The sequence below is a fragment of the Crinia signifera genome, chromosome 4 (genome assembly GCF_055691185.1).
Source record: "Crinia signifera chromosome 4, ASM5569118v1, whole genome shotgun sequence".
Taxonomy (NCBI): domain Eukaryota; kingdom Metazoa; phylum Chordata; class Amphibia; order Anura; family Myobatrachidae; genus Crinia; species Crinia signifera.
The window spans coordinates 85,034,705-85,059,965 of record NC_139220.1 but is presented as its reverse complement, the minus strand read 5'-3'; the positions used below and the strand labels follow the sequence as shown (position 1 = coordinate 85,059,965).

The following is a 25,261-nucleotide window of genomic DNA, read 5'->3' as shown; positions in this document are numbered from 1 at the left end:
AATTTACCACTAACTTGAAGTACAATGTGTCACAAGAAAACAATCTCAAAATCACTGGGATAAGTAAAAAAAAGTTATCCCCACTTAAGTGATACATGCCAGATTTGAAAAAAGGGCTCTGTCAGGAAGGCAAAAACTGGCTCTGTCATGAAGGGGTTAAGGCTCATTTTTTTGCACCATTAAAATTATCTGTCTTTGTCACAAAATCCGTAATAAATTTACGTTATACCGGTTGAGTATCCCATATCCGAGTATCCGTTATCCAAATTATTCCAAAAACCATACATTCCAGAAAGTGGAATTTTTTTCAGTGCCTGGGATAGTACACATTTTTTTGAACAAATAAAATATGTTTGTGTGCATTTCATGTGGTTAATGTGTTTATACAGCATAAATGCAAGATACCTCAAAATACATCATTGAAATATTAAAATATTCCGAAATACGGAATAATCCGTTATCCAAAATTTTGCTGGTCCCGAGCATTTTGGATAAGGGATACTCAACCTGTATTAATACTGTTGCCATCACCAAAGCAGGCTAGTTAACTCTGATTTGTCCGAATAAATTCAGGGCTGTATAACTGCGGTGGACCAATTAGCCCACATTAAAATTACTGAAGCTAATTGAATCATCCCTAAATCAGAAATGTACATAGTACAATTCCATAAAAAAAATAAAAAAATTATTGTGTAAACTACAAAAAAGCCAATAAATCCAGTAGGCTGCATAGTCTGAAATCTAATAATTCACAAGGGGTGAAACCTATTTCAGCCTCAGCCTCTTTACACATGGTGAATAACTTAACCTAAACCAAATGTCTGCAGGAATCTACATTTTGTTGCAAATAACAGACTAAAGTGGTTTATCGGATTTAATCTTCCTTGCTGTAAATGTCCCATACTATCCGCGGACAGAAATAACTGCCAGAGCATACAGTATGTGCTCTTATACCTCCTGGAACTGGAAATACTGTACATATTTAATTTGGAAAACAGAACCGCTTTTCAGCAGAGCCAATGTGGGATGATACAGTAAGGCTGATATTTACTTTGGAAAGCACAAGGAGAAGCAGTTTCCATGCGAAGGCTTTATCCTGAAATACTCATAGCAGATAAAGCACATACACTGCTGTGGGGATCTTGTTTATGCCAACTTCAGGCCAATCCAACACATTTTTAAAAGGGGGGAAAAAAAATTATGTAATCCTTTTGCATAAATTCTATTTTCTCCAACTCAAACCTTCAGAACTTGGCAGGAGTAAACCTCCCGAAGCAGAATTAAACAAGACCATACTTGCACTACAGTTTTCACTGCGCCGCCCCTGTAAGAGGCACAGATTGGGTTAGACTGACTGATTGCTGTCAGTATGTTATTATTTTAACTTTTTCACGCTATCAAAACCTGTCCAGCGGGAGATCTCTACATAGCTAAAGCAGTTACAATAATTATTTTAGATTCAGATAAGAAAGTGTTTAGACACAGATACTGGTGTGCTGGTGCAGATTACATTGTGATTATTTTGGGTTCTAATGAATAAATGCAAATGATTTAGCTTATACAATATCAACATTTTGCACATCATTATTATTTATGTATAAAGGACTGATATACTGGTCCTGGCATGCAAAGCACACAGGCTCACCTGCTGCGGGCTCCATGCACAATATTGGTGCAACATGGAAGCATCAGAACATAGTTATGCCCCATACATGTACTAATGATATGTGGTGTGCGGGAGCAATGCACAGGGAATCAGACTTTGTTTTTATTTGCTGAATCAGCTCTTAATGGGCCTAATTCAGATCCGAATTGAAGGGGACGAATTATCCCTTGTTCTACAAAGCCATGTCTCTGTGTGACTGCACCTGGAGTGCCATGTATGAAACCTATTGTATGCACCTATGCTAGTCTTATAGTTTTTTGGGCATCATGAAAGAAAATGTACTAATAAATGGAAAAACTTAAGCCCCAATCATTCTAGGAGTCCATACATTTATTCCACATAATGCTCCCATGTCGCAGACTAATTACCACATTATGCCTCCATGTCACACAATAATAGTGCCCTTATGTCACAATGTCATATATACACCAGTCAGTTTCCAGTCTTACCCCTGTTATATGCAAGCCTCAGAGCTCTTCATGCCCTTATACAGTATGCTAGCCTCAGAACCCTATCAATATGCCAGCATCAGAGCCCTGTTATACCCCATTCACCAATTATCAAAGGGTCCAATTCATCTCCAGACTTACAGATAGCTCTGATACCATCCATGCAATACCAGAAAGTTCTAACACCGCCTGCACCTGAAGACTGTGTTCTTGGCTCCTCTTGCCACTATTTCCTCCATCACTTGATGTCACTGAGCAGAGTTTCTGTAAGGCAGAGGTGGCCAAACCGGTCCTCGAGATCTACCAACGGTCCACATTTTCCAGATCACCTAGCTGGTGCACAGCTGTAGTCATTACTAACTGTCACATTTTCAAACCTGCTGCATTCATTCCTACTATAGATCCACAGGTTTCCTGGAAAACATGCACCGTTGGTAGATCTTGAGGACAGGTTTGGCCACCCCTGCTGTAAGGCATCTATCCATCCCCTCTCCTGGCATTTGCCAGGACTGCCAGATGGCCAGCCCAACCCTGCATTGCACTTTACAATCAACAAGAAGATCAGCACTTGAAAAAATTACATCTAAAGGACACAGAAAGGGAACTAAAAGCAGATTTTTTTTCCTAACCACAACCAATAAAATGTGGTCATTCCCCATCCCTGGCATTCATAGTGATTTCTAGAGTAAATACCACAGATGGTACAACGGAGTCCATTAGTGCCAGGATAGGAGAGACCGAGCACTTTTAAAGATCTCTCCCCAATTTACAGGCTTTTTTAAACTTGCAGTAGTATATTGCCAGGAAGGGGTGTGGCTTAATAAAATCACATCCCAGGTGCAATGACAAGCCCCGCTTCCCTCCTAACCGAGGAGGACCCTTATATAAGCATCAAACCCTGCCATTACCTTTGCAAGTAAAGATCATGCATTCAGTTTGATCTACTACTTTGATCTAATGCTGTATACACACAAGAACGATGTGGCCTCAATTCCCCCAATTTCGATACAATCTCAACCGATTGTATGTAAATTGGGCATGTTTTAGATTGGATTCTGATCCAATGCGCATTCCCGCTGGTCGTTTTGGAGATCCTACCTGCTGCAGTCAGGATTTGTCAACGATCCTTTCTGCTGTGTACAGATCATGAGCAGATCATGTGCCCCATAAAGATCGTGCGACCATCATACAATCAGCTCACGATCATGATCGTTCTGGTGTGTACCCTACATAATAATGTGTGATATGCAGTATTTAAACATATCTTTTATTTTACCTGTACTTTCCTTCCAAAAGGAAAAATTTAAACGTAAACTTTAGTCCACAAATTAATTTAAAATCCTGTTATTTGATTGTGTTTTTCTTATATTCTTTTGGGAACTAGGACCATGGGAACTGTATTGTTACACTTCTATTGCAAAGCATTCTGGGTATTCCATTGAGGGATAGAGTCAATCTGCTCCAAGATTAAAACTGCAGTCTTTAATGTTGTCACTCAACTGAAGCAAGAACCAACAACAATAACAGCACATTAAAATCTGTTCCGAATTTTTTTTTTTTTTTCTAAACTCTAAAAAAAAAAAAAAATTGTGAAGCTTGAGCGGTGATTCAGTACAAATCCATATTTTCAGTGGATAAGGAAGAGTAGCATGCAGATATACATTTGCCTTTACTAATCAGAAAATATGACCTAACACTGCCAACCAGACTCAATAAAAACGTATTTGTAGGCTGCAGGAAGGAAAGAGAAAATCCCTCTGTGAAGTGATAAAAGGTAATGTAAGGACATATGAGTACACAGCCAGAGTCTTTGTCCTATGTAAAATATGTCTATAAATACTGTGGTGAGCCGGTAAATGATGTTCTTTCATCTTGTGATGTGTCCCCCCCCCCCCCCTTTGTCATAAACTTGCATCAACTTCTTAGCGTCTGGCCACTGGCTTGGACTCCGAAATTCAATTCCTCAGTGGAATCTGTTGTACGTCAATCATTAAAATGCATTATGGTTAATACTCATTCATATGCAAAAACATATTCTTCCTGTACAAAGTGGTACATGCTGCTCATTGCAAATCAGGCCACTTAGTTTTCTGTACATAATAAGAAACAATCTGTGAACAGGAAAGCGACCACTGGAAGGATGAGAGGAGGCCAAGTAAGACTGCTCTCTCACCCTTTTCCCTCTTGCGAGGATGACCGCGCATTAATGACTCTACAAATAGCATCACCTAATTCCATACAGCGATAGTGTGATGCACTACAGGATGTTTACCCGTACTCTCGCAATAATATTTGAAATGATCACTAAACTTAAAATATATGAGGACTAATAGAACATAGCAAATAGAAGTCACAAATATATCAGTAACACACCAGAACAAAAGAAATGTAACAAAACCTGGGGGAATACATTTTTCCCAAGCATAGCAGATTTTTGATGGTGACGCAGACACGCCCCTCCCCATACTGAATCATCCAATCATCATAAAGCCATATTCTGGGACATTACTAATGTGTTTACTTTTATGCTACTACATGTTGAGTATCCCTTATCCAAATATTCATTATCCAAATTATTCCCAAAACCATAGTTTCCAGAATGTAACTGGCACTACTGGGGACATGATATGTAACTGGCACTACTGGGAACATGATATGTAACTGGCACTACTGGGGACATGATAAGTAACTGGCACTACTGGGGACATGATATGTAACTGGCACTACTGGGGACATGATATGCAACTGGCACTACTGGGGACATGATATGTAACTGGCACTACTGGGGACATGATAAGTAACTGGCACTACTGGGGACATGATATGTAACTGGCACTACTGGGGACATGCTATGTAACTGTCACTACTGGGAACATGATATGCAACTGGCACTACTGGGGACATGATATGCAACTGGCACTACTGGGGACATGATATGTAACTGGCACTACTGGGGACATGATAAGTAACTGGCACTACTGGGGACATGATAAGTAACTGGCACTACTGGGGACATGCTATGTAACTGTCACTACAGGGAACATGATATGTAACTGGCACTACTGGGGACATGATATGTAACTGGCACTACTGGGGACATGATATGTAACTGGCACTACTGGGGACATGATAAGTAACTGGCACTACTGGGGACATGATATGTAACTGGCACTACTGGGGACATGATATGTAACTGGCACTACTGGGGACATGATATGTAACTGGCACTACTGGGGACATGATATGTAACTGGCACTATTGGGGAAATGATATGTAACTGGAACTACAGGGGACATGATACGTAACAAACTAAATATGTGCAAGAAAATGATTGCTTGGCAGTCAAGGAAAGTACACAAATTTTGTTTCATGCTTTGAAACTTTGTTTCAGGCACAAATAAAATGTCTGTGTATTTCATGTGTGTGATGTGATTATACAACACAAATGCAAGATACCTCAGTCAAATTTAAAAATATTCCAAAAGACGGAATAATCCATTATCCAAAATGCTTCTGGTCCCGAACATTTTGGATAAGGGATACTCAGCCTGTATAAAAGAGCTGCATCTGGTTGAACCTTTCAGAGTACAAGGTAAATGCAGCCTGGACAAGTGCTTCTTCCTTTGAAGTCATCAGGTGTTAAAGCATTTAAATAACTGGTTGGCTGAGATGAGTGACGCCATATACTGAATGCTACAAGATTGCAGTTAATACATACTGAATAAAGTAAAATACAGTAATGTTGATCTTCGATGACCAAACATTAACTATGAGAAATGTATGTGGGAACATTATATGGAAATTGAAATGTAGAATAAATACTTTACATTAACATTGTAGTAAACTTTACGATGTTTCTATAATGGAATACAGTCGATTTATGTTCCTATAAATTGGCTCCTGGCATTATTTACCTGTGGAAAACAGTGCTCTCTAATGGACTCTTACATTTATAATCCATTTTGAGATTCTGAATGGTAGAAATTTATAGGCCATTATATTCAGTTCCTGTAAGTACTGAAGAGGTAAACAATTCAAACCCTTCCAGATCAACATCTATAGATGCTACATTTATTTAAAGGTACCAGATAACGGGGTCTAATTAGGGGTGTCTGACTATGGTGCCTGTGTACTGGCTTCACAGCAGATGAGCTCACAGCCTGTCCCCAAGCCAACCAGGAACCCTGACCCAGCTACTTGCTACGATCCACAGCTACCAGATGGAAACATTCTACATCTTCTTATTTAAGATAGGATTTTCTAATTTTAATAAATGAGTCTAATTTTAAATCTAATAAAAAAGCAGGTGTGGTAAAACAGTGGGTTTTATTATTTATCAGTCATCGCACAGACAATGTCAGGGCTTCCACAATAGCAGTCTACAAATCTCATAATGAGCAAAGCAAACACAGCCATCAATTTGGCCACTAACAAACTTAGTCAGAACACTGACTTGTTCTGCATCAGATGCCCCAAACCTTGTTACCAGGGGATCTTTAAGCCAAGCTGTAAAGTGCTGCTATTGCCTCTAAGAGCCTCCCTGATCATACTCCTGAGATTTTATATTAAAATGATTACAAAAATACATAGACGATGTTCATCTACATCAGGGATGAGGCAACCTTTGTTGTTGAACTACGCATACCAGCATGCCCTGCAAGAGTTTCGGCATGGCCAAATAGCAAAACTATAGCAGAGCATGCTGGGATGTGCAGTTCAACAACAGGTGGAGAGCCAAAAGGTTCCCCATGCCTGATCTAAGTATATAAAATCCAAATAGCACTGATTAACTCTCACGAAATCTCCGAGACCGTGAGGACTAGGAACTTGAACTTTGGACAGTAGCTTTGTTTTGTGACGTGTGCACCCTATAAGGAGAGATTTATCAAAATTCTACCCCAAAGGGGTGAAATGTGTTTTCAGTTGATTCCATGGTGGAGGCGGTGGACACTTTTCATTACCCTGTAGAACTTGTGTATACTCTGAACCCACCTCATGTACTCATGTAATCTCAAGGTCCACGACCCCCATAATGCTTTTATGCAACATGAATCCACCCAAACTGTGCAATGTTATCAAGCTGTAGGTGAAGTCTCTGCTCAAACAGATAAGTGAAGTGACAATATTCACAGGCATTGGCCAGGGAGAAACTGTCTTCATTCCCAGAATTCCTCTGATCACATTAGACTACTACTTCCAGCTCAAATGGCTGCAGTTCCCAGTAAAGGTCTTCTACGCCATGACCATTTACAAACTCCAATGCGGCAGAGTTTGTAAATGGTTGTTGTGGATCTGACTGCTTCTCCCATGGCCAGTTGTATGTTGCCTGTTCCAGCGTCAGCTACTCTGACAGCCTGACCATTGCACAGCTTGACTAAAAATTTAGTTTATAAAAAAGTCCTTCAAAATTAATGTCAATTTCAAGGTGAAGCATGGGTATTTAGGTAATAATTTATAACACCATCATCTTTATTGTAATCATTTTTATAGTTTACACTCCCCATGTTTGTGGAGCTCTCTGGAGGGAGATGAGAGCTAAAGCAGCAACAGCACAAACTCACTTTTGCCAGACATGGATTTCAGAGCTGGGGGCGGGGCCACACCACAGCCAGGAAGCTGCACAGGAAGAGAACTAATAAAGGCACACACCGCGGTGCACCCGCTCAGCATACCGCAATGCACTGTTCTGAGCGTTCGTGCTGAGCGGGGCTTTGCCTATTTTCTAATAGGCAAAACCCCACGATCTGGTGAAAGCCAGTGCAAGCACTGGGTTTCCCTGTGGGAAATACAGATGCGCATTGGCATCGCTGCAGGGCATACACACGGAGCGTTCCCTGCTCGTTTTCTAAGTGATCACTCAAAGCTTAGTGTAGTAAGGGGAGAGTTGCTGTGAGAAGGGGGTGAGGCAGGCTCCCAGCGCTCCAACCCATCCCCATGCGTGACTTCCCCAGACAGTGACCTCACCACATGTCACTACCCAGGTAATCAGGCAGTACAGTATGTCTCAACTCACTCTGCACCTGAAAACCATTCTGGGCCAACCTACCCAGCTGTGGCCCCATGAACCTCCTGCCACACATGATTAAAGAAGAGTATATACAGAAGTGAAGTTTAAAAAAGTAAACACAAAAAGCAACAACTCGTCAACACTTCTAGATTACATAGGATTATATACATATTTGATTTTAATGTAATTAATTAATCTACCTTTGTTCAAAGTAAAACATTACACAAAGCACACATTTAGAATCCTTTTGCAGCATAATTCCACGCTCTAAAACACGTGCCCAATGTAGGGCATGGAACAGTGGAATGAAGATAAAGGCATGATAAATGGGACTGTCAGGGGAATGTTGTAACAGACCAAAATGCATTAAGCCGAAAAATACAAATTAGCCATGGAGTTATTAAAGTATTACAGAAAACAAATATTGCAACAAAAAGTATTTTTAATTATTTTTATTTCAAAATTATTTTTAGATCTTCAAATAATCGTACACTGAAACCCCTCTATCTGGTATCTACTTATCTGTTTAAATGTTCAAAGTGAAGTGGGCAGAGACAGTGGCAGATCGCAGATGCACACTATGGCATACAACAATTCACAAATATTATTTTATTTTTTTTCAATTATATTTTTTCGACTTTTGTCTGTATCCCAGAACTCTATTTTCAGAACATGGGTAATTGTGGCTCTAGAAATCAAGGTCACATCTACTGTTAAGTACCAGAAGACCACCATTACCCTCTTCACCACACTGAGCATTTCCATAAGTGAGAAAATGATACACACATAAAATAGGGGATGATGCATCCTCTTCTTTTCTCTATACCAATCTCCCTTAATTATCTGCTATTTTGCAACAATTACCTACATTTATACCTGTACCAGTGTTGGTGTTTTTTCCCTTCTAGATTCTCCTTCCATCACACAAAAGGTACTGTAGTTATTATCAGACCCATGCCTTTCTGTCTGCAGTTCCTACATCATAGATGTTAAAATGATAGTTATAGTAACCCTTCTGCCAGTGGCCCCAGCTGCATACTCCCTCTCTGACCAGTCTCTACTTCACAAGAGTTCAAACTCCGTACTCCACTCAGTTCACCTATTCTAGTCACCTGTAGATTTTTCTTAAATGTGATACACAGTGCTTCTACGGGGTGACCTGGGAAACATGACCTGTGTAGGGTCCTGAGGACCGAGTTTGAGAACCACTGCTGATTTTATACCCTTATAATGGAGAGGACAGACAATAGCAGCTGGCTTCCTCATCACATGACCTGTACACAGTGTCAAGGAGTACACTTGGCATATACTCTGCAGTATGGGATCTATTGATGAATCTCTGTAAGCCAGTGGTGAAGTTGCTTATGACAAGCAATAGACTACATAATAAGGTCCACTAATTGAGTATTGGGTTTTCCCCTGATAATCGCAGTGATTGGGGATAAGCTTGGAGGACTAACTGGCATGTGGGGGTAGCTTGAGTGATATGAGGATGCAAAGAAAAAGCTGGGGCTGTTATTTGGGTTGCACATTTTGATTAGGGTGCTCATCACTGATACTATAGCAATGGATTTTCTCCTATGCCGAGCATCAAGGGAGAATCCATGAGGGCCACAGTAGTATTGAAGAAGGTCAAAGAGGAAGCTCTGCATACTCTAGGTTATAGAGTGATACAGTAGTTCCAGTGGTTTTCTTATAGAGATCGCAATGGCAATATTAAAGCATTGCTAAGGCATTATTAAATATAATGTTGAAGACACTTGCTTATCATTTTTAAGAGCAGTTTGGAAGGAGATAGTTGAAAGTCCTAAAAGTAGGCAAGAGCAGCAAGCTCGGAGACAGAGGGGGGAGCCTGTGGCACCAAATATCACACAGACTGCAAGGACAGTGCTACTGAACTCTAAACCTTTCTGATTTCCCCTATGGCTTGGCACACACCACAGGATGCCCTATGACTTGATTGGGCTGAATCCGCACAAAAAATGGCTACCATCATGGTGTAAGAGATAGGTGCATATTATGAGATTAAAAGGACAAATGTGCCATCTCTCTGTATTTTAAGGAATACATCAGATTTTGGAACAGAACTGAACAGAGTATATTTATACAGGCTGCACAGGGTCAGTAACACAACTGGCAAATGATGGATATCTTAAATATACAGAAGATATCTGGTTTCCTAATTATGGCCCTCTCCATGACCCCTTAAAATAAGCCTACACATTAAATGCTCTGTAGGCTAAAAATAATCAGCAGCTTAATACAAAAGTATTAAAATCATTTAATGAAACCATTTTGCTTTTGTGTCATTTTTTTTAAAAGGAATTAAACGATCAAATGACGCTCCTTTCAGATCAAAATCCAGTGGCCGACATGCGATTTTGAACCTGGGTGCAACTCCATGCTCTTGGACCAAGTCCACACCGCACTGCAGTTTTGACCTGGGTTATTCCTGGTTTTCCGCCATTCATTCTGCACATGTAGTCTCTCTTCTGCCGTCGCTTGGGGGGGGGCATTCAATGGTTTTTATTGCGGCTGTCACTAGATGCCACCAGGCTTCAGCAATTCAATTGTAGTGTAATTCAGGGGCCCAGAAACCACGGAGACGACATTTTGCGCACAGTAATTTGGATGCCCAAAGCAGTACTTTAGATGGGTTTTAGTTGTTTTTCTTGGCTTAACCCTGCCTGTTTGTGTGCAATGTGAACGATGTATTTGTGCACCCAAACCAGTTGAATTGTGACAAATGGTAGGGTATCTAAACACTCCTAACCGCCCAAAGCAATTAAATTCCCCCCTGATTATGTCAAATCTTATGTTTTATATTAACAGTTTTCTCATCAATTAAATGTGTACATATATTAGCAGATCTCTCATACAAATACTTCACTTGCAATGGTCTTAAGTGCAAATGCTATATCACATAGGGATCCCCTCGCCGCATGAGTAAGGGAGGCGAAATAGTCCCTCTTGCGGCTAATTGAAATAACCCCTTAGAGTAAGCTTGGGCAAAGCTTTCATACCTTCTAGATTCATTCCAGCTTGGAGACATTTCCGGTAGCGGCAGGCTGGGCAGTTCTTCCTCCTAATCTTGTCAATAATACAATCATTCCTCCCAGCGCAAAGGTAATTGTGCTGACCTGTCACAAAGAAAGACAACCTGTATGAATCACCAAAAATGTCTAATGAATTTTACCAGTAAATCTGGTTTAAATAATGCAAAACATACCAAGGTACAAACATATCACAGTCTCTGGTGCAAGCTCCCCTATTTTCAGACTGACTAACATAATTTATCTAGCACTGTGTAGGTACTGTTAACAATAGACTTTTTAAAGGTTTTAGTTTTTTTTAAGAAAGACATAGACACAGCTACTATATACAGATGGGAGGTCATCAAAGACCGCACACAGTTTCCTCCTGTAGTAAATGCTTGTATTTGTGATGCACAGTTCATAAAAAGATGAATGCTCATACTCACCCCCCTGTAGAGAGAATAGTGGAAGAACCGGTGTGCGGTTGAAATGGCTGTCGGGACGTGTGTGTGCATTTCTCTCATGCCTTAATAAAATTACATTGGATCTTTATACCTGGAGTGCCAGTTCTGTCTACAGACACACACACACACACACACACACACACACATATATATATATAGATATTATATTCATAATATATAGTTCTATGGACCTTTACACTGCCTAGTAGTTTAAAGCCCTACAGACATATGAGTTGCCTTCTGTATTCCTTCTGATATGCTAATTATTTCATTGGCATAATTTGAATATCTATTTTTGTTACTTTCCTTCAAATGTGAGAATGAAGATAAGACTATTTGGTACTTGTTTCCTAGAACGGCCACAATCGTGAGTGATCGTGGCTCTTAATTAAGGGACACGATCCTCACGATGTGGCCGATTTTTTACAATTTTTTCCCTTTGACTGACAGAAATCGGGTCAATCGGTCGGTCGCGACCAATTAAAATCGGCCGCGATGCGACCGACCGATTGACCCGATTTTTCCATAGACTTCAATGTTAAAAAATCTTTTAACATTGAAATCGGGAGGATCGCGTCGGTCTTGTGCCATTATAATGGCACAAGATGAGATGGACTTGATTAAGTCCATCTCACATAGGGAAAAATGATAAAAAAGGTGAAATGGGCCAATATGACCCATTTCACATTTTTTATGTGCCCGCCATGACCCCACGATAGACGTCAACCCGAAGCGTGGCGAGCGCAGCGAGCCCGCGAGGGGCGGCGGTGCTCGTCCTCCGACCTTTTCATTCCCCTACTATCCACTAGGGCGTGGAGTGAGAATAGAATAGTGTGGCGAGCGCAGCGAGCCACCGAGCCCGAAGCGTGGCGAGCGCAGCGAGCCCCGCGAGGGGACGCGTATACCTGTGAAGTTATACGCGTCCCCTCGCGGGGCTCGCTGCGCTCGCCACGCTTCGGGCTCGGTGGCTCGCTGCGCTCGCCACACTATTCTATTCTCACTCCACGCCCTAGTGGATAGTAGGGGAATGAAAAGGTCGGAGGACGCGCACCGCTGCGCTCGCCACGCTTCGGGTTGACGTCTATCGTGGGGTCTAGCCCACTTAGTAACATTTGGGGGGGCAATTGAAAATAATCAGGTGAAAAAAAAAAAAAAATCGGGTGAAAAATCGGTCGGTCGGATCGGTCGCATCGCATGCGACCAAATCGCATGCGATGCGATCGATCCGATTTTTTATCTTACGACCACAACGATCTAAATCGTTGTGGCCGTGCTAGGAAACAAGTACCGACTATTTAAAACAAAACTCAAAGCCAAGTATCTAATGCATGACTAAAAAGAAATGGTATTATTTGATATGGTTTTATTATAAAAAAGAAATGTCAAACCTTTATTGTGATAATGACCTAGCTGGGTATAAGTTCACCTGTTATAATTGTGACACATATGCTACGAGTTGTATGTGCTTTGCGATACCTCAGACTCACTATCTGTGTATAAATGCATGAGGACCAATATGCCACCACTAAGTTATACAAAATCTAAATGAATTCAAACCATTGTGTGACATCTGGAACCACCTATGTCTGCATGTTGTTTATAATAACTGAAGGCTGATATAAGCCTCAAAAAGTTTTAATTGAAATGGCTAGACCTGGCTTGAGTGGTGGTCAACTGATGTGTTAATAGCTAATGGTCAGTGTTCGGGATGTGGTTTGTATATTGTATGCAAGTCTTAAGTTTCAACTATAAGACCAATTACCCTGAAGAAAACAATCCATGTTCCCTTCTCCTTTATTTGCAGTTTACAGTTGTTTGCTATATAGGTGGGAAATTACAGCAAAAACATCAGCATGGGCACAGCTGGATTGTTGCGTGCACTCCACTTCATAAAGTTTATTTGCCAAGTCTGGACCAATCTACCAGGGGCAAGAAATCCAACTTTATCAGTGACATAGTTCTGGTGGAAGGTGTACCCTAGCAATACCCTAGTTTTGGTCGTCAGCTCCGCTGGGTGGTCATGATCCTAAGTAATAAAATGCTTAGCAGAAAAGGACTGCACAGCAGTGTAGACTGCTGGATTCAACACAGCACAGCCAAGAAACAATAAGATGTTACATTTCTGTTGGAAGAATACATCACTCCAGAAGATAGTAAACATGTTACTGGATCTCCCAAAATAACAAATAAAATGAATGAAGAAAAACTCTCTCTGGATGGCACATTTTTCTAAACTGGCTTGTGGGAGGGGAAGTAGAGGGGAGGAGCCAGTACACCCACTGTGAAGAAGTTTTATGTCTCTTGCAGGGGACCTCTTCTTCCCCAATGTATTGTGATCCCAGTATCCCATATGGATGATAGAGAAATATATTTCTAAAAGAGCTATTATTACACATTAATGTGAGGAAGTGATGATACATAAATGGAATATATAAATCTTCACTGAGAATATGGAAATATTTTACATCGCTGCCACAACCTCAAATAAATAACTGAATCCAAGTTAGTTATTTTATCAGTGTAGCCAATTTGTGACAGGGTGCAACCTGCACTGAATTATCAGTCAGGACAAGATAGGACTGTGCTAATGGTATGTGCAGTTCATTTCTCTCCTGGGTATTCATGAGGACAGGTCTCCCAATTGTATGCAACACCGCAATATTACGTATTATTGTTAACAGCAGGCAAAAGTTATGGGTGGCATGATTAATGGGCTAAAATCTAAAATTATTAAATGGTTATTTGAAACAAATTATAGCAATTGTTGATCTAAAATAACTGCATGGCTCATCAATGCGACAATGTGTAATACTAGTACGCACAACTCTGCCACAGACACTCAACCAGAAGAATGCAGTTGTCAGGGCAATGGCTTCCTTCAGCTGAGCTCAGATTAGATGCTAATTAGCATGCAGTATTCCTTCTCACAAGTCCAGTATTATAACACACATCCTACACTAATATACATCAGACACTACAAGGTAGGTGGAACTACTGTATTTATGGAAACCTATGCTATTAATGGGTGAGACTTTATAAAAATTAATTGTAACACTGGGTACGATGGCGGTATTACTGTAAATTACAAATTGGTGACTGTTCGAACCCAAAACGTAAATGCTGTACCTTCAAGGGGAGAATAGTTAGAATGCAATTTACATTCTGTATGTTCTTCACTCTCTTCAGGGTTGGGGTACATAAAATGGCTGTTTACTTTTCACAGTTGACAGGTTTTGGGGAGCAGAAATGCACTTTTTTTCTCTTAGTCGCTTATGTGGCTTATGCCCCCCAACATTATCATGCTGTATTATGTATACTGTGGCTTCCACACACAGTTTACCAAACCTGTGTGAATGAAGAGGCTCAGTCATGCTGTACTTGTTCTTGCCATGCCCCGTTTGTTCTTTCATAAAATTACCACCAATGAAATAATGAAAATTGTATCTGTAAGACTATGGAATTAGGACCTTATTCAGGTCCATTCGGGTCCGATATTTTTGCAATGCGCATCTCTGCGCATGTGCAGCCACAACAAAAATGGTGGGTGGGGGGGTTTACTCTGGGCGTTCCCATGAAAATCGCCGGGTGACGTGGGCGGGCAGCTGACATCACCGGATATCAGCTGCTCGCCCAGTTCCTTCCGAATGTGCACGTATATTGTATATACAGTAAGTGACCTGAGAGTCACTTTATATATGCGTGCACGTACCACATCTTTCGATGGTCGGTGACCATCGAAAGATGTGGAAGTTTCCCCCTCGGCCGGCGAATGGATGCTTATGTAAAACATCTATTTGCAGGCTGTGGGAATGTGCACAGCGTACGTATGGGGGACGGGGCGGCCTGCCATTTGCAGGGCGGGTTCTGGTGGACTCGCAAGAGTGCGAATTTTCATCCTTGTGAGTCAACCAGAATAAGGGCCTTAGTGCAAGCACCTTAGCAGTTTGTCAGCCCTATATTTACATATTATGCTCTTCCAACAACTACAGTAAGTCTTTATGGTACTACATATAATCCATCAAACTGTACTAAATATTATACCAAAATAACCTGAGGTTAAATTACTATCTGCAAATAATACATTGCAAACAGCGTGAACAGTCCCCATCTCCCTGAGACTTTTCCCATAGTTCAGATATTTGCTGAAAACAGATTAACAAAAAAAATATATATGATCATTTAATGTATTTATTATGTGTAAGAAATAAAAAGGAAAAGTATCTAATGTAGCATGAGGAAATGGTAATATGACGGGTTCTACCCGAAATATGTTGTAATAAGAATAAAGTTCTCTGTTTTTACCACGAATGATAGACTCTTGAGTGCCGCTTCCTACCGACTGCTGTATTTGGCCGTAAAAAAATATATACATACACAGGAGCAGACCGCGCTGCACTTACTCGGACTTTGTAAAAACCCAATACCGGACCCGGTAATAGTAATCAATGTTTTGGAAGTCACTCTTATCAATACAAAATAAAGAAGTGACTTTGAAACGTTGACTATTATTACTGAGTCCGGTATAATTTTTTACAAAGTCTGAGTACCGCGGTCTGCCTCTGCCATCTCTTTTGCGTGTTGCACCTGGGCCAATGGATGTGTATTGTTAGATGGAGTGGCAGTCTTCCACAGAGTATTATATATTTATTTATAGTTATTTTGGTCTTCTACGCTAAGGTGTCTGAATGCCTCCTTCCTGTTGAAATTTATATACATATATACATACATACATACATACAATTGAGAAGACCCCCCCCCCCCCCCCCAATCACCGCTGCCATGTGGGCTGTTCCATAAAACCAAGCCTGCAAATTGTAGCCAACTGCTCCCATTAGTCACTTGGATGCGAACACAAACATCAATTTAACTGAACAGACCAATATAATCTTCCTATTCAATGCACAAACTTGGCTGCAATAAACTGACGGTAATTCACTGAACATTATTTTATTTTTACCTTAATTTACCCAAGCAGATGTCTCCTGTATATTTCTCAGAAATGTTCCATCTGACAACCTGAAAAGCACTTGGTGAATTAAATGAACCTGTCTACTTCACAACTGAATCGTCTCATTAGATTTGTCAGATGTTTTTATTCAAACATCATGTTCAACCCACCTTTTAAATTCAATCTAAATCCATAATCATGTGTAAAGTAATGCTGCTCTGCGTATACCAAGTTCCTCAGTCGGGATCGTGTTTACAGTCAATAATTCATTGACGCTAAACATGAAAATACTGAATGGATCCATCTCTCTAAAATCCATATCATCCACCACCAAAAAACCAATGGACATTAGCCACCGTTCACAGTTAATGTAGTCTATACTGTACATTTGTCCTATTTTGAGCACAAGGGAGGATAACGCACCAAAATCAGTAATTACCCTCATTCTCCCTGCCCCTCTCGGGCCAGCCCGACCAATACGCATATATACATGTTATTGTTTATAGGACAACTACACCTAACTTTTAAGATCACTCTAGGTTATGGTAAGTCTTCTGCCAATTAAGGAGTCGATCTGATTATCCGCCATTTGCGGCAGCTGGCGCACTTTACGGCGGACCGAATTCTTGGAAAAGTGCTCACTGCCACATAGGAAAATTTGGGCAGAAACCAGCCCAAATAGGATCAACCCCCTAAATCAGTTTCCCGCTTCACCCTTCTTTGTTGAGCAAGAAAATTCCTGATGATTAGAACATGCAGCATATGAGATAAAATGAGTGTTTTTTTTTTTTACATGATGCAGTACCATACATTAACACTATGGTAAATGTATGAAGCTTGGAGAAGTGGTATCTATCCCCATAATGAATGTTATGTTCAAGGTGATATTGCACTAGCCAATCAGCTCCAATATGTAAATTGACAATTAGGAGCTGATTGGCTGGTGCATTATCGCCTTGAACATAATTTTCTTTATAGGGATAGATATCACTTCTCCGAGCTTCATACATTTACCCCTCATTGTGGGATTCTTGTTTTCCATTACACTTGTAGTATAGAGTTCAGGGGTAGCATCCCGTAAATATTGAGGTCAGTATTCAAATTCATATAGGGTAGGGAGCGTATAAAAGAATTTTCTTTTTCTTTGAAGATCTTAATATTCCATAATATATAAAGTGGTACTAAATAGTGCTTTGTTAGTAATGTTAGTTAAGAAAGTCAATGAGCAAGTGTGGCAGTTTAAAACCAGGTGAAAGCCAGCCACAGAACCTGTGTAATTAATATGTGTCCCGGATTAAAGGGATGAGTTGGTCATCCTAGGTGGCTCTGAGCAGTGTGCCCTAATGAGCACCGGCGGCGCCCGCTGGCACTTGCTCCCCCAAACAGCTGTGGTGGCTGCCGTACAGTAGCTATGCCACTGGCATCATGTCATTCCATAATGTCAGTAGGTAAGGCATTAATGCAGTGTGCTTATGTTATCTCTGTAGGGTACTGAAAGCTACAAGGTAACTTTATTTAAATAAAATAGATAATATATAAGAATGATAATGTAAATATTAAATAATAACAAATAATGGTCACTGTTTTTATTACTGCTTTTGTGGTGCCCTATAAAGAACAGAATACATATTATATTAAGAAAATATAGGACATTGCAGTACTTTTTCTTTATTTTACATATTTTTCAACAAGATATAGATAAAAGGAGTCTGTAGAGTTAATGTGACCAACACAAATTTGCTAGATGCCCAAATCAGTCTGAAGAACACAAAGCTTTTAGCCATTAATGTGTCAGCATCACTAATTTGTACATTTACCCGATTCAGGCTTTTGCATTATTGCAGGTTACTATGGTAACTAGGTAGTAGTTCCCCTCTCTATCTGAGTGTGAGAGCCATAGTGGTTAACACAAATGCTGGTTATCTAATACTAGCCCAGCTAAATTCTAGTTAAGTACTAAAGGTTTTTACTCTTAAAAGGTTTATAGACTATGTATTGTACATAGTTGGTCACAGTAGTGGTAATACAATTATTACATGAATTATAAAAATATTTTTTTTGATGCTAATTTCAAAATCAGTTTCTACTAGTGCACCAAAGGGTTCTGTGTATGGAAAGATTTTATTTAAGAGTACTACAGCATATTCTTATTGAGGAATCTAATTGGCATGCTTTTGAGATAAATAATTGATTATGCATGCTCCAATATCCTTATTATTAATCTGTAAGAGTGATTTGATACAGGCACTTGTGATCTACAGTAACTTGTTTTTATATGATTCAGAAAAAAGGATTAGGGCAAGGCTTTTCCCACAGACACCTCAAAACTAGAACTAAAACTAGAAGGCGTTGTTAAAAAATTTGGCTGATTGCAAAACGTGATTGCAAATGTAGCCCAGTTCTTTAAGTTTTGTTCAAATTTGTGCCTGTGTGTATATTGTGGGTGTACTATGTACTTTGTATGGGATGTGGTCAGTATACCAGCTGCTGGAGATAGGATTAGGCACCTGGGGGTGGTGGTGGTGGAGGGAATAGGCACTCGGGGGGGGGGGGGGGGGGGGGTATGTGTGGTTAGGGTAAGGCTGCGGGGGGGGGGGGTGTTAGGGTAAGGATGTGGGGGATGTGTGGTTAGGGTAAGGCTGTGAGGGGATGTTTCGTTAGGGTAAGGCTGAGGGGGGGGTGTGGTTAGGGTAAGGCTGAGGGGGTGGTGTGGTTAGGGTAAGGCTGAGGGGGTGGCGTGGTTATGGTAAGGCTGAGGGGGTGTGTGTGGGTAGGGTAAGGCTGCAGGGGGTGTGTGGTTAGGGTAAGGCTGCAGGGGGTGGGTGTGCTTAGGGTAAGGCTGCAGGGGGTGTGTGTGGTTAGGGTAAGGCTGCAGGGGGGGTGTAGTTAGGGTAAGGCTGCAGGGGGTGTGTGTGGGTAGGGTAAGGCTGCAGGGGGTGTGTGTGGGTAGGGTAAGGCTGCAGGGGGTGTGTGTGGTTAGGGTAAGGCTGCAGGGGGGGGGGGTGTGGTTAGGGTAAGGCTGCAGGGGGTGTGTTTGGTTAGGGTAAGGAAGTGGGTGGATGTGTGGTTAAGGTAAGGCTGCAGGGCAGTTTGGGTGAGACACTAGGGAGAGGGTTGTTGGCATTGTGACTGTCAAATAAATTGTTATAAAATCACAGCTTGAGCATAATGATGCACTGCGCGTGACACTTGTACCGGACCTGTCTTTTATATTATTCCCTAGATTTTCTTCTTTTCCCTCCATTCTGCTACTTTTTTCTCAATTTTGTGTTTGCTTATAGAGTACTAAGAGGCCGATTCATCTCTGTACACAGGGCTGTGAATTTGCAGCCCTGGTGATTATTAACCTGTGTTCGCAGGCCATACGCTGATTGACAGCCAGCTGGACGGCATTTGTGGGCGGCACCACAGCTTTTTTTTGGGACTGCTGCCAAAAAACACAGGTGGGCAAAGCCATTTGTGGGGAGGGATGCAGATGCCATCACCGGCCAGGTCTGGACTTACTGTACGTGGCGCTGCACATGGGGGGTCCCTGTTGATGGAGAGTGATTTCAAATGGATTTTCCCCCCATTCGCAGCCATGCACAGGGGTGGGAGGTCACTCTGGTGGGGCGGCAGCTAACTGATCACCGGACAAAAACAATTGCAGCCCGGCGATTGGGTCTAAATCATCCCCTTAGTAAGTGGGATTATTTATTAAACAGACCTAGTTGGTATCATCCGACGACACAAGTATGTGGTCACATGTGAAAATGTGAATAGTACACATAAAACCAATGGACACATAGCAGAAAAGCACACATGGTGCAATAAGGAGTGCAGTGCTCACGTGAGTGTATACCTTCTACTGCTCTCTTGAAAAACACTTTGCAGCTTCCACAGGTCAGTACTCCATAGTGACACCCAGAGGCCTCATCTGAACACACCAAGCACAGTTTTGGAGGTGGTCCGGTGCTGGTAGAGGAACTGGACGGAGAAGGGCTCACATCAGGTCTCATCCCAGGGCTAAATAAAAAAGAAAAGAAATGATAAGCTCAAAAGGGAAAAAATTCACAAGGAAAGAGATCATGAACACATTTAATTGCATTCTGGTGGTTTAATGTACACAAACTTTGTTTCATGAAATAATGTATTACAATATTGCATAATTACTTTCAGGATGTAAGTATTGGTCCTAAGCATTTCGCATAAGGGATACTCAACCTTTATAACAGTAGGTATGGAACTAGCAAATAATTACATACTGTAGTAACAAAAAAGGAAAGCAGGTGTATTCTATTGTATATCTAAAAAATGACTATATAATGATGATGAATGCAGGACACTTGCGTAATTTATTTGTGTGTCTTATTACCTACTTAATACTATGTTTGCAGGACAGCTTTAACAAATCTCTCAAACACTTTATGAGGAGGATACTGCATCATAGATTCTGAAAACTGTAACCAGAGTCACCACCACAAAAATAAAAAACGTTAAATAAAAAAATGCCCCATGATGCATTTCTAAAACTTTAGGTTGTAACTAAAAATCCGGCAACACTTGGCAACCACGCTGAACACCTGTCCTGATCTCCACTGAGTGCAGCATTTTTCACTTGGGAGAAGACTTTATACTCAACTAGTTCTACACGGTCGTGCTCCTGGCTGGGAGGCATTAACAGAATCCATTCAATGTTATGTAAAGGCAGTGCTGCAAAAAGAGCACAAACTTTAACCTGCTTATGAAAAAGAACATAAGGTTTTTATGGTTTCATCTCTAAACATACTGTATGTAGCACACACGCACTAATACCCAAAATAAAAAGTCACATCTTTTGCAGGGTGTAAACAGATAAAATGCCATGGTTTGTATACGGTCTCCATAGAAACACAGACGGTGCAATCCAGGCCAAAATGTAAGCAACCATCATTTATAATGACATGACACTATTCGTGGCAGTACTGGGTGGTTGTTGATTGTCCTTGCTAAGATGCCTTGTAACAAACTTATTTACTATTGACTAAAAGCAATGCCTTCACGTAATGCCAAATAAACCTAATTACAAAGGAATTAGTAGGGAATATCTGTTGAATAAAATGGGGACATAAAAGACAAAACATGATTCTGCCCAGGGAAACTGTTCCCCAGATAAAAATGCAATTTCTTTCATAAGCGACCACATACAGGTCGTTTTATCATGAAAATTATAGAAAGAAATCCACTGGCCTCTTAGAAGTTACTAGTTAAAAGCCAGTCAAAATTATGGTGTAGTCCCTTATATGCTCCTGATGAAGCCGCTGACACCTTAAAGGACAACATATCCGTTCGGGAACTTTAAAAGGGGATCCCCTACATGCCTACCTGAAATACAAGTACCGGTACTTCTTGTTTGGCACTATTTAATGAGTATCTGGATGATTTAATTAGGAGGCATTGGGAAAACCCATTTCCCTTAAAACTATTTGTATCTTTTATCTTTTTGGGGGCTTCTCCTGCTCCCTCTGTCCATAACCAGGAAGATCATTTTGGTGTTACTTTCAGTTTAGGAGTAAATTGCTCTGTCCAGTGGCTTCTAGTGGTCACTAGCGGTACTATACCTCAAAAAGGTGAGGAGGATTTAGACTTTTCTATATATAGTTATTGTGTGGTGCTGCAGGTAAATCCCTGGGCTACAATTTTACAGAAATGCTCATGCTCACATCTGTACTTAAGATTAATGATCATACATATGGGGACTAATATGCATTCTAATATTCAGTTTAAGGCCAATACACACTAGAACATTCCCTTTCCACTCTAGCTGGTCTGAATCAAAATCTGGACATTTTTGGGAGAAAATTACAATTGACCATTTGCTCCTAAACATGGAAACAGAAAAAAAAATGATCATTCAGACAAACTGGTTAAATCAATTCATGCAGATGACTGATTTTGTCCATTTTCCATCTTTTGGTATTAAATGGTTGTAATTTCTTGCAAGAAATGTCAAGATTTTCATTCCAACCAACCAGAATGGAAAAATAATCTCATAATGTGTATGAGCTTTTTACTAATTATTGTAAACCTATGCAAGCTATATCCAAGGATCACAAGCTAATCCTGTGAGCACACACCATGCACATATACTGTAGATAGATAGAAGGTGAAGGTACTATATAGGTATATAACTGATAGTTCATGGAACATGGTACCCTTTAAACATTTTTCAGATCATTTTAACAATGTTGGGCAGCACTGGCAAGCCTATGGGCTGGATAGCGTGCAGTGATAATTGTTCTGCATGATGAATGAACATTCTTTCTCTGTTTCCAGTCAATGAATAATAGTAAATATATGGGTAGGAGACAACTGTACGACTACAGTAACTTTATACATCCATAGCACTTGTTTGCTTAGTGTCAGAGTGTGGATATCAACATGCACGGGCAAAGTGGGTTTTCCTCAGGCACTCTCAACAGACAAGCTTTCCTTCTATGACATTAAATCAATTCAATGAGAGCTGTTATGACTTGAAAAATAGAGCGCGCTTCAGCATTATTTATGGATAGACCTGTACTTTATTTCCTGCATTAGTAACATGGAAAGACATAGCTGGTGCCAAATGTCTATAAAGCGGCTCTTCAGCATTCCACACGTGTTCTATTATTTTCTGGCATACTTGAAGTGGGAGAGGTAAGTCATTAAATAATCCTTCCAAGTGAGACCAGTATTGTAGCACTTCTCAGACAAGGTTATATAGTATGTTGCCAAGTTAGCAAGAAGGAGTGATGCGAGACAAGTTGACGGCTGTTCCCCCAACCAAGTCCAACATGAGAAAGAAGTCCACTACAGTATGTGGGAGGAGATCAAATACATCCTTGGTATCACTTACAGGGGACCAAGATATACTAGACTAGACATAAACGCCCACTGAGACCATTGCTAACTGAATATGGATTCTCTCATTGAATTTCAGCTGCATTAAGCTATTTTTCGCCAACTGACATCTAATAGAATCAGTCCCATAAATTAAAGTGCCAGATTGGAAAGGATATCTAGAGTGAAATTTAATAGGACGATAGATTCAGAAAGTGAGAGATTTGGTAAGACATCTCCATTTTTTTAAAGCGGCAATCATTTACACCTACAAAACCGGTATGATTTTGCAGTGCAAATGAATGCGCTTTCAAAAAACTGGAGATTTCTTACCAAATCTCTCACTTTCTGAATCTATCGTCCTATTAAATTTCACCCCTTCTGTCAATTGTTAGGAGCCTAAGGGCCACCTAGGGTCTCCAGAAGAAATACTGACTTTTATAAGATTAAATACAATTTGCATGTTTTTTTTAACACTCCTTCACCAGCTCAAATTAAAATATGAGGCCAATTAAAAAGTTCACATTATGTGCCACACTGTGAATGCTGCCAAGCAGGGGTGGTTTCCTGGGGAGGGCGAACAGCAGCAATCTCCTCTGTCTCTGCACTGTCCCCAGTTCACATTATATGCCACAATGTGAATACCCCAATACACACAATATGCCACACTGCACATATTATCGGTGCACAATGGGTCATATTCAATGTTTTTTTGCGAGCTGTGACAGCGAGCAGTGCTGATTGCTCGCTGTCACAGCTGGCGGGTCAGTATTCAACTGACCCCCATGCACACGCCATTTCCACCTTGCTGGGATTTTACAGCGAGGTGGAAACGACATGTGCGGCCGCCAAAAACAGCGAGACTCACATCTAAAAGTAGCAGGCTCCCTGCATTAGCTGAGAACCTGGCCGTTTGGGGGAATCCTTGCCGTCCTCTGACAGCGAGCATTCCTCTGGAACATTGAATAGGGTGAGCGGCCGGCCCGAGGGATAAACGGCGAGGGTGGCAATCCTAGCCATTTAACTCCCTCGCCGGCCGCATTGAATACGGCGGGCCCACTATATGCCCATGAACACTACAAGTAGTAAAATGCATCTCCCAACTTTATTGCTGGCTTCATTTGGACAATTGAATATCTCTGGGGCCCACCACCTGTATTAAACCACAGTGTATTCAATGAAAGGTACTTGTTTCCTAGCACGGCCACAACGATCATAATCGCGGTCATCGGGGGTAAAATCGGGGCCATCGCATGCGCAAAAAAATCGGGTGCGATGCCCGCGATTTCCCCATAGAGAACAATGTTAAATGCCTCAATTTACCCGCGATGACCACGATTTCCCATAGGAAACAATGGGAAATGGCTCAATTTACACAAATTATCATAGGAACAATGGTAAATGGGCCAAAAACACCCCTGAACATTGAAATGTCCCCCCAAAAGTAGCTTACGCCACCACGTGATCAACGTGAACCCGAAGCGTGGCGAGCGCCGGCGGTACGCGTCCTCCGACCTTTTCATACCCCTACTATCTACTAGGGCGTGGAGTAAGAATAGAATAGTGCCCGAAGCGTGGCGAGCGCAGAGAGCCCCGCGAGGGGACGCGGATACCTGTGAAGCCCGCGAAGGGACGCGTTTACCTGTGAGGGTATCCGCGTCCCCTCGCCACACTATTCTATTCTCACTCCACGCCCTAGTGGATAGTGGGGGTATGAAAAGGTCGGAGGACGCGTACCTAGGCGCACACGACGCGACCGACCCGATTTTTCACTGTTTTCAATGCATTTCAATGGAAAAATCAGGGGCATCGCGTCGGTCGCGTCGCAGGCCACTAAAATTACCCCCGATGGCCA

The 25,261-nt window shown here is 41.2% G+C and overlaps 1 protein-coding gene across 3 annotated transcripts in view; it reads right to left on the bottom strand.

Moving 5' to 3' along the window:
* Positions 1-25,261, bottom strand: part of NR3C1 (nuclear receptor subfamily 3 group C member 1) — a 163,059-nt gene that overhangs the window by 34,459 nt on the left and 103,339 nt on the right. For 2 of the 3 annotated variants that reach the window (XR_014473370.1, XM_083181916.1), the window contains exons 3-4: positions 20,399-20,574; positions 11,146-11,262 (exon numbers count right to left, since the gene is read on the bottom strand). Coding sequence is in view for 2 of the 3 variants with exons in the window: in XM_083181916.1 (XP_083038042.1) it covers positions 11,146-11,262; positions 20,399-20,574 (293 nt within the window). In the remaining variant the exon portion in view is untranslated. The remainder of the gene's footprint in view (positions 1-11,145; positions 11,263-20,398; positions 20,575-25,261) is intronic. The other variant, XM_083181917.1, reaches the window with a different exon arrangement.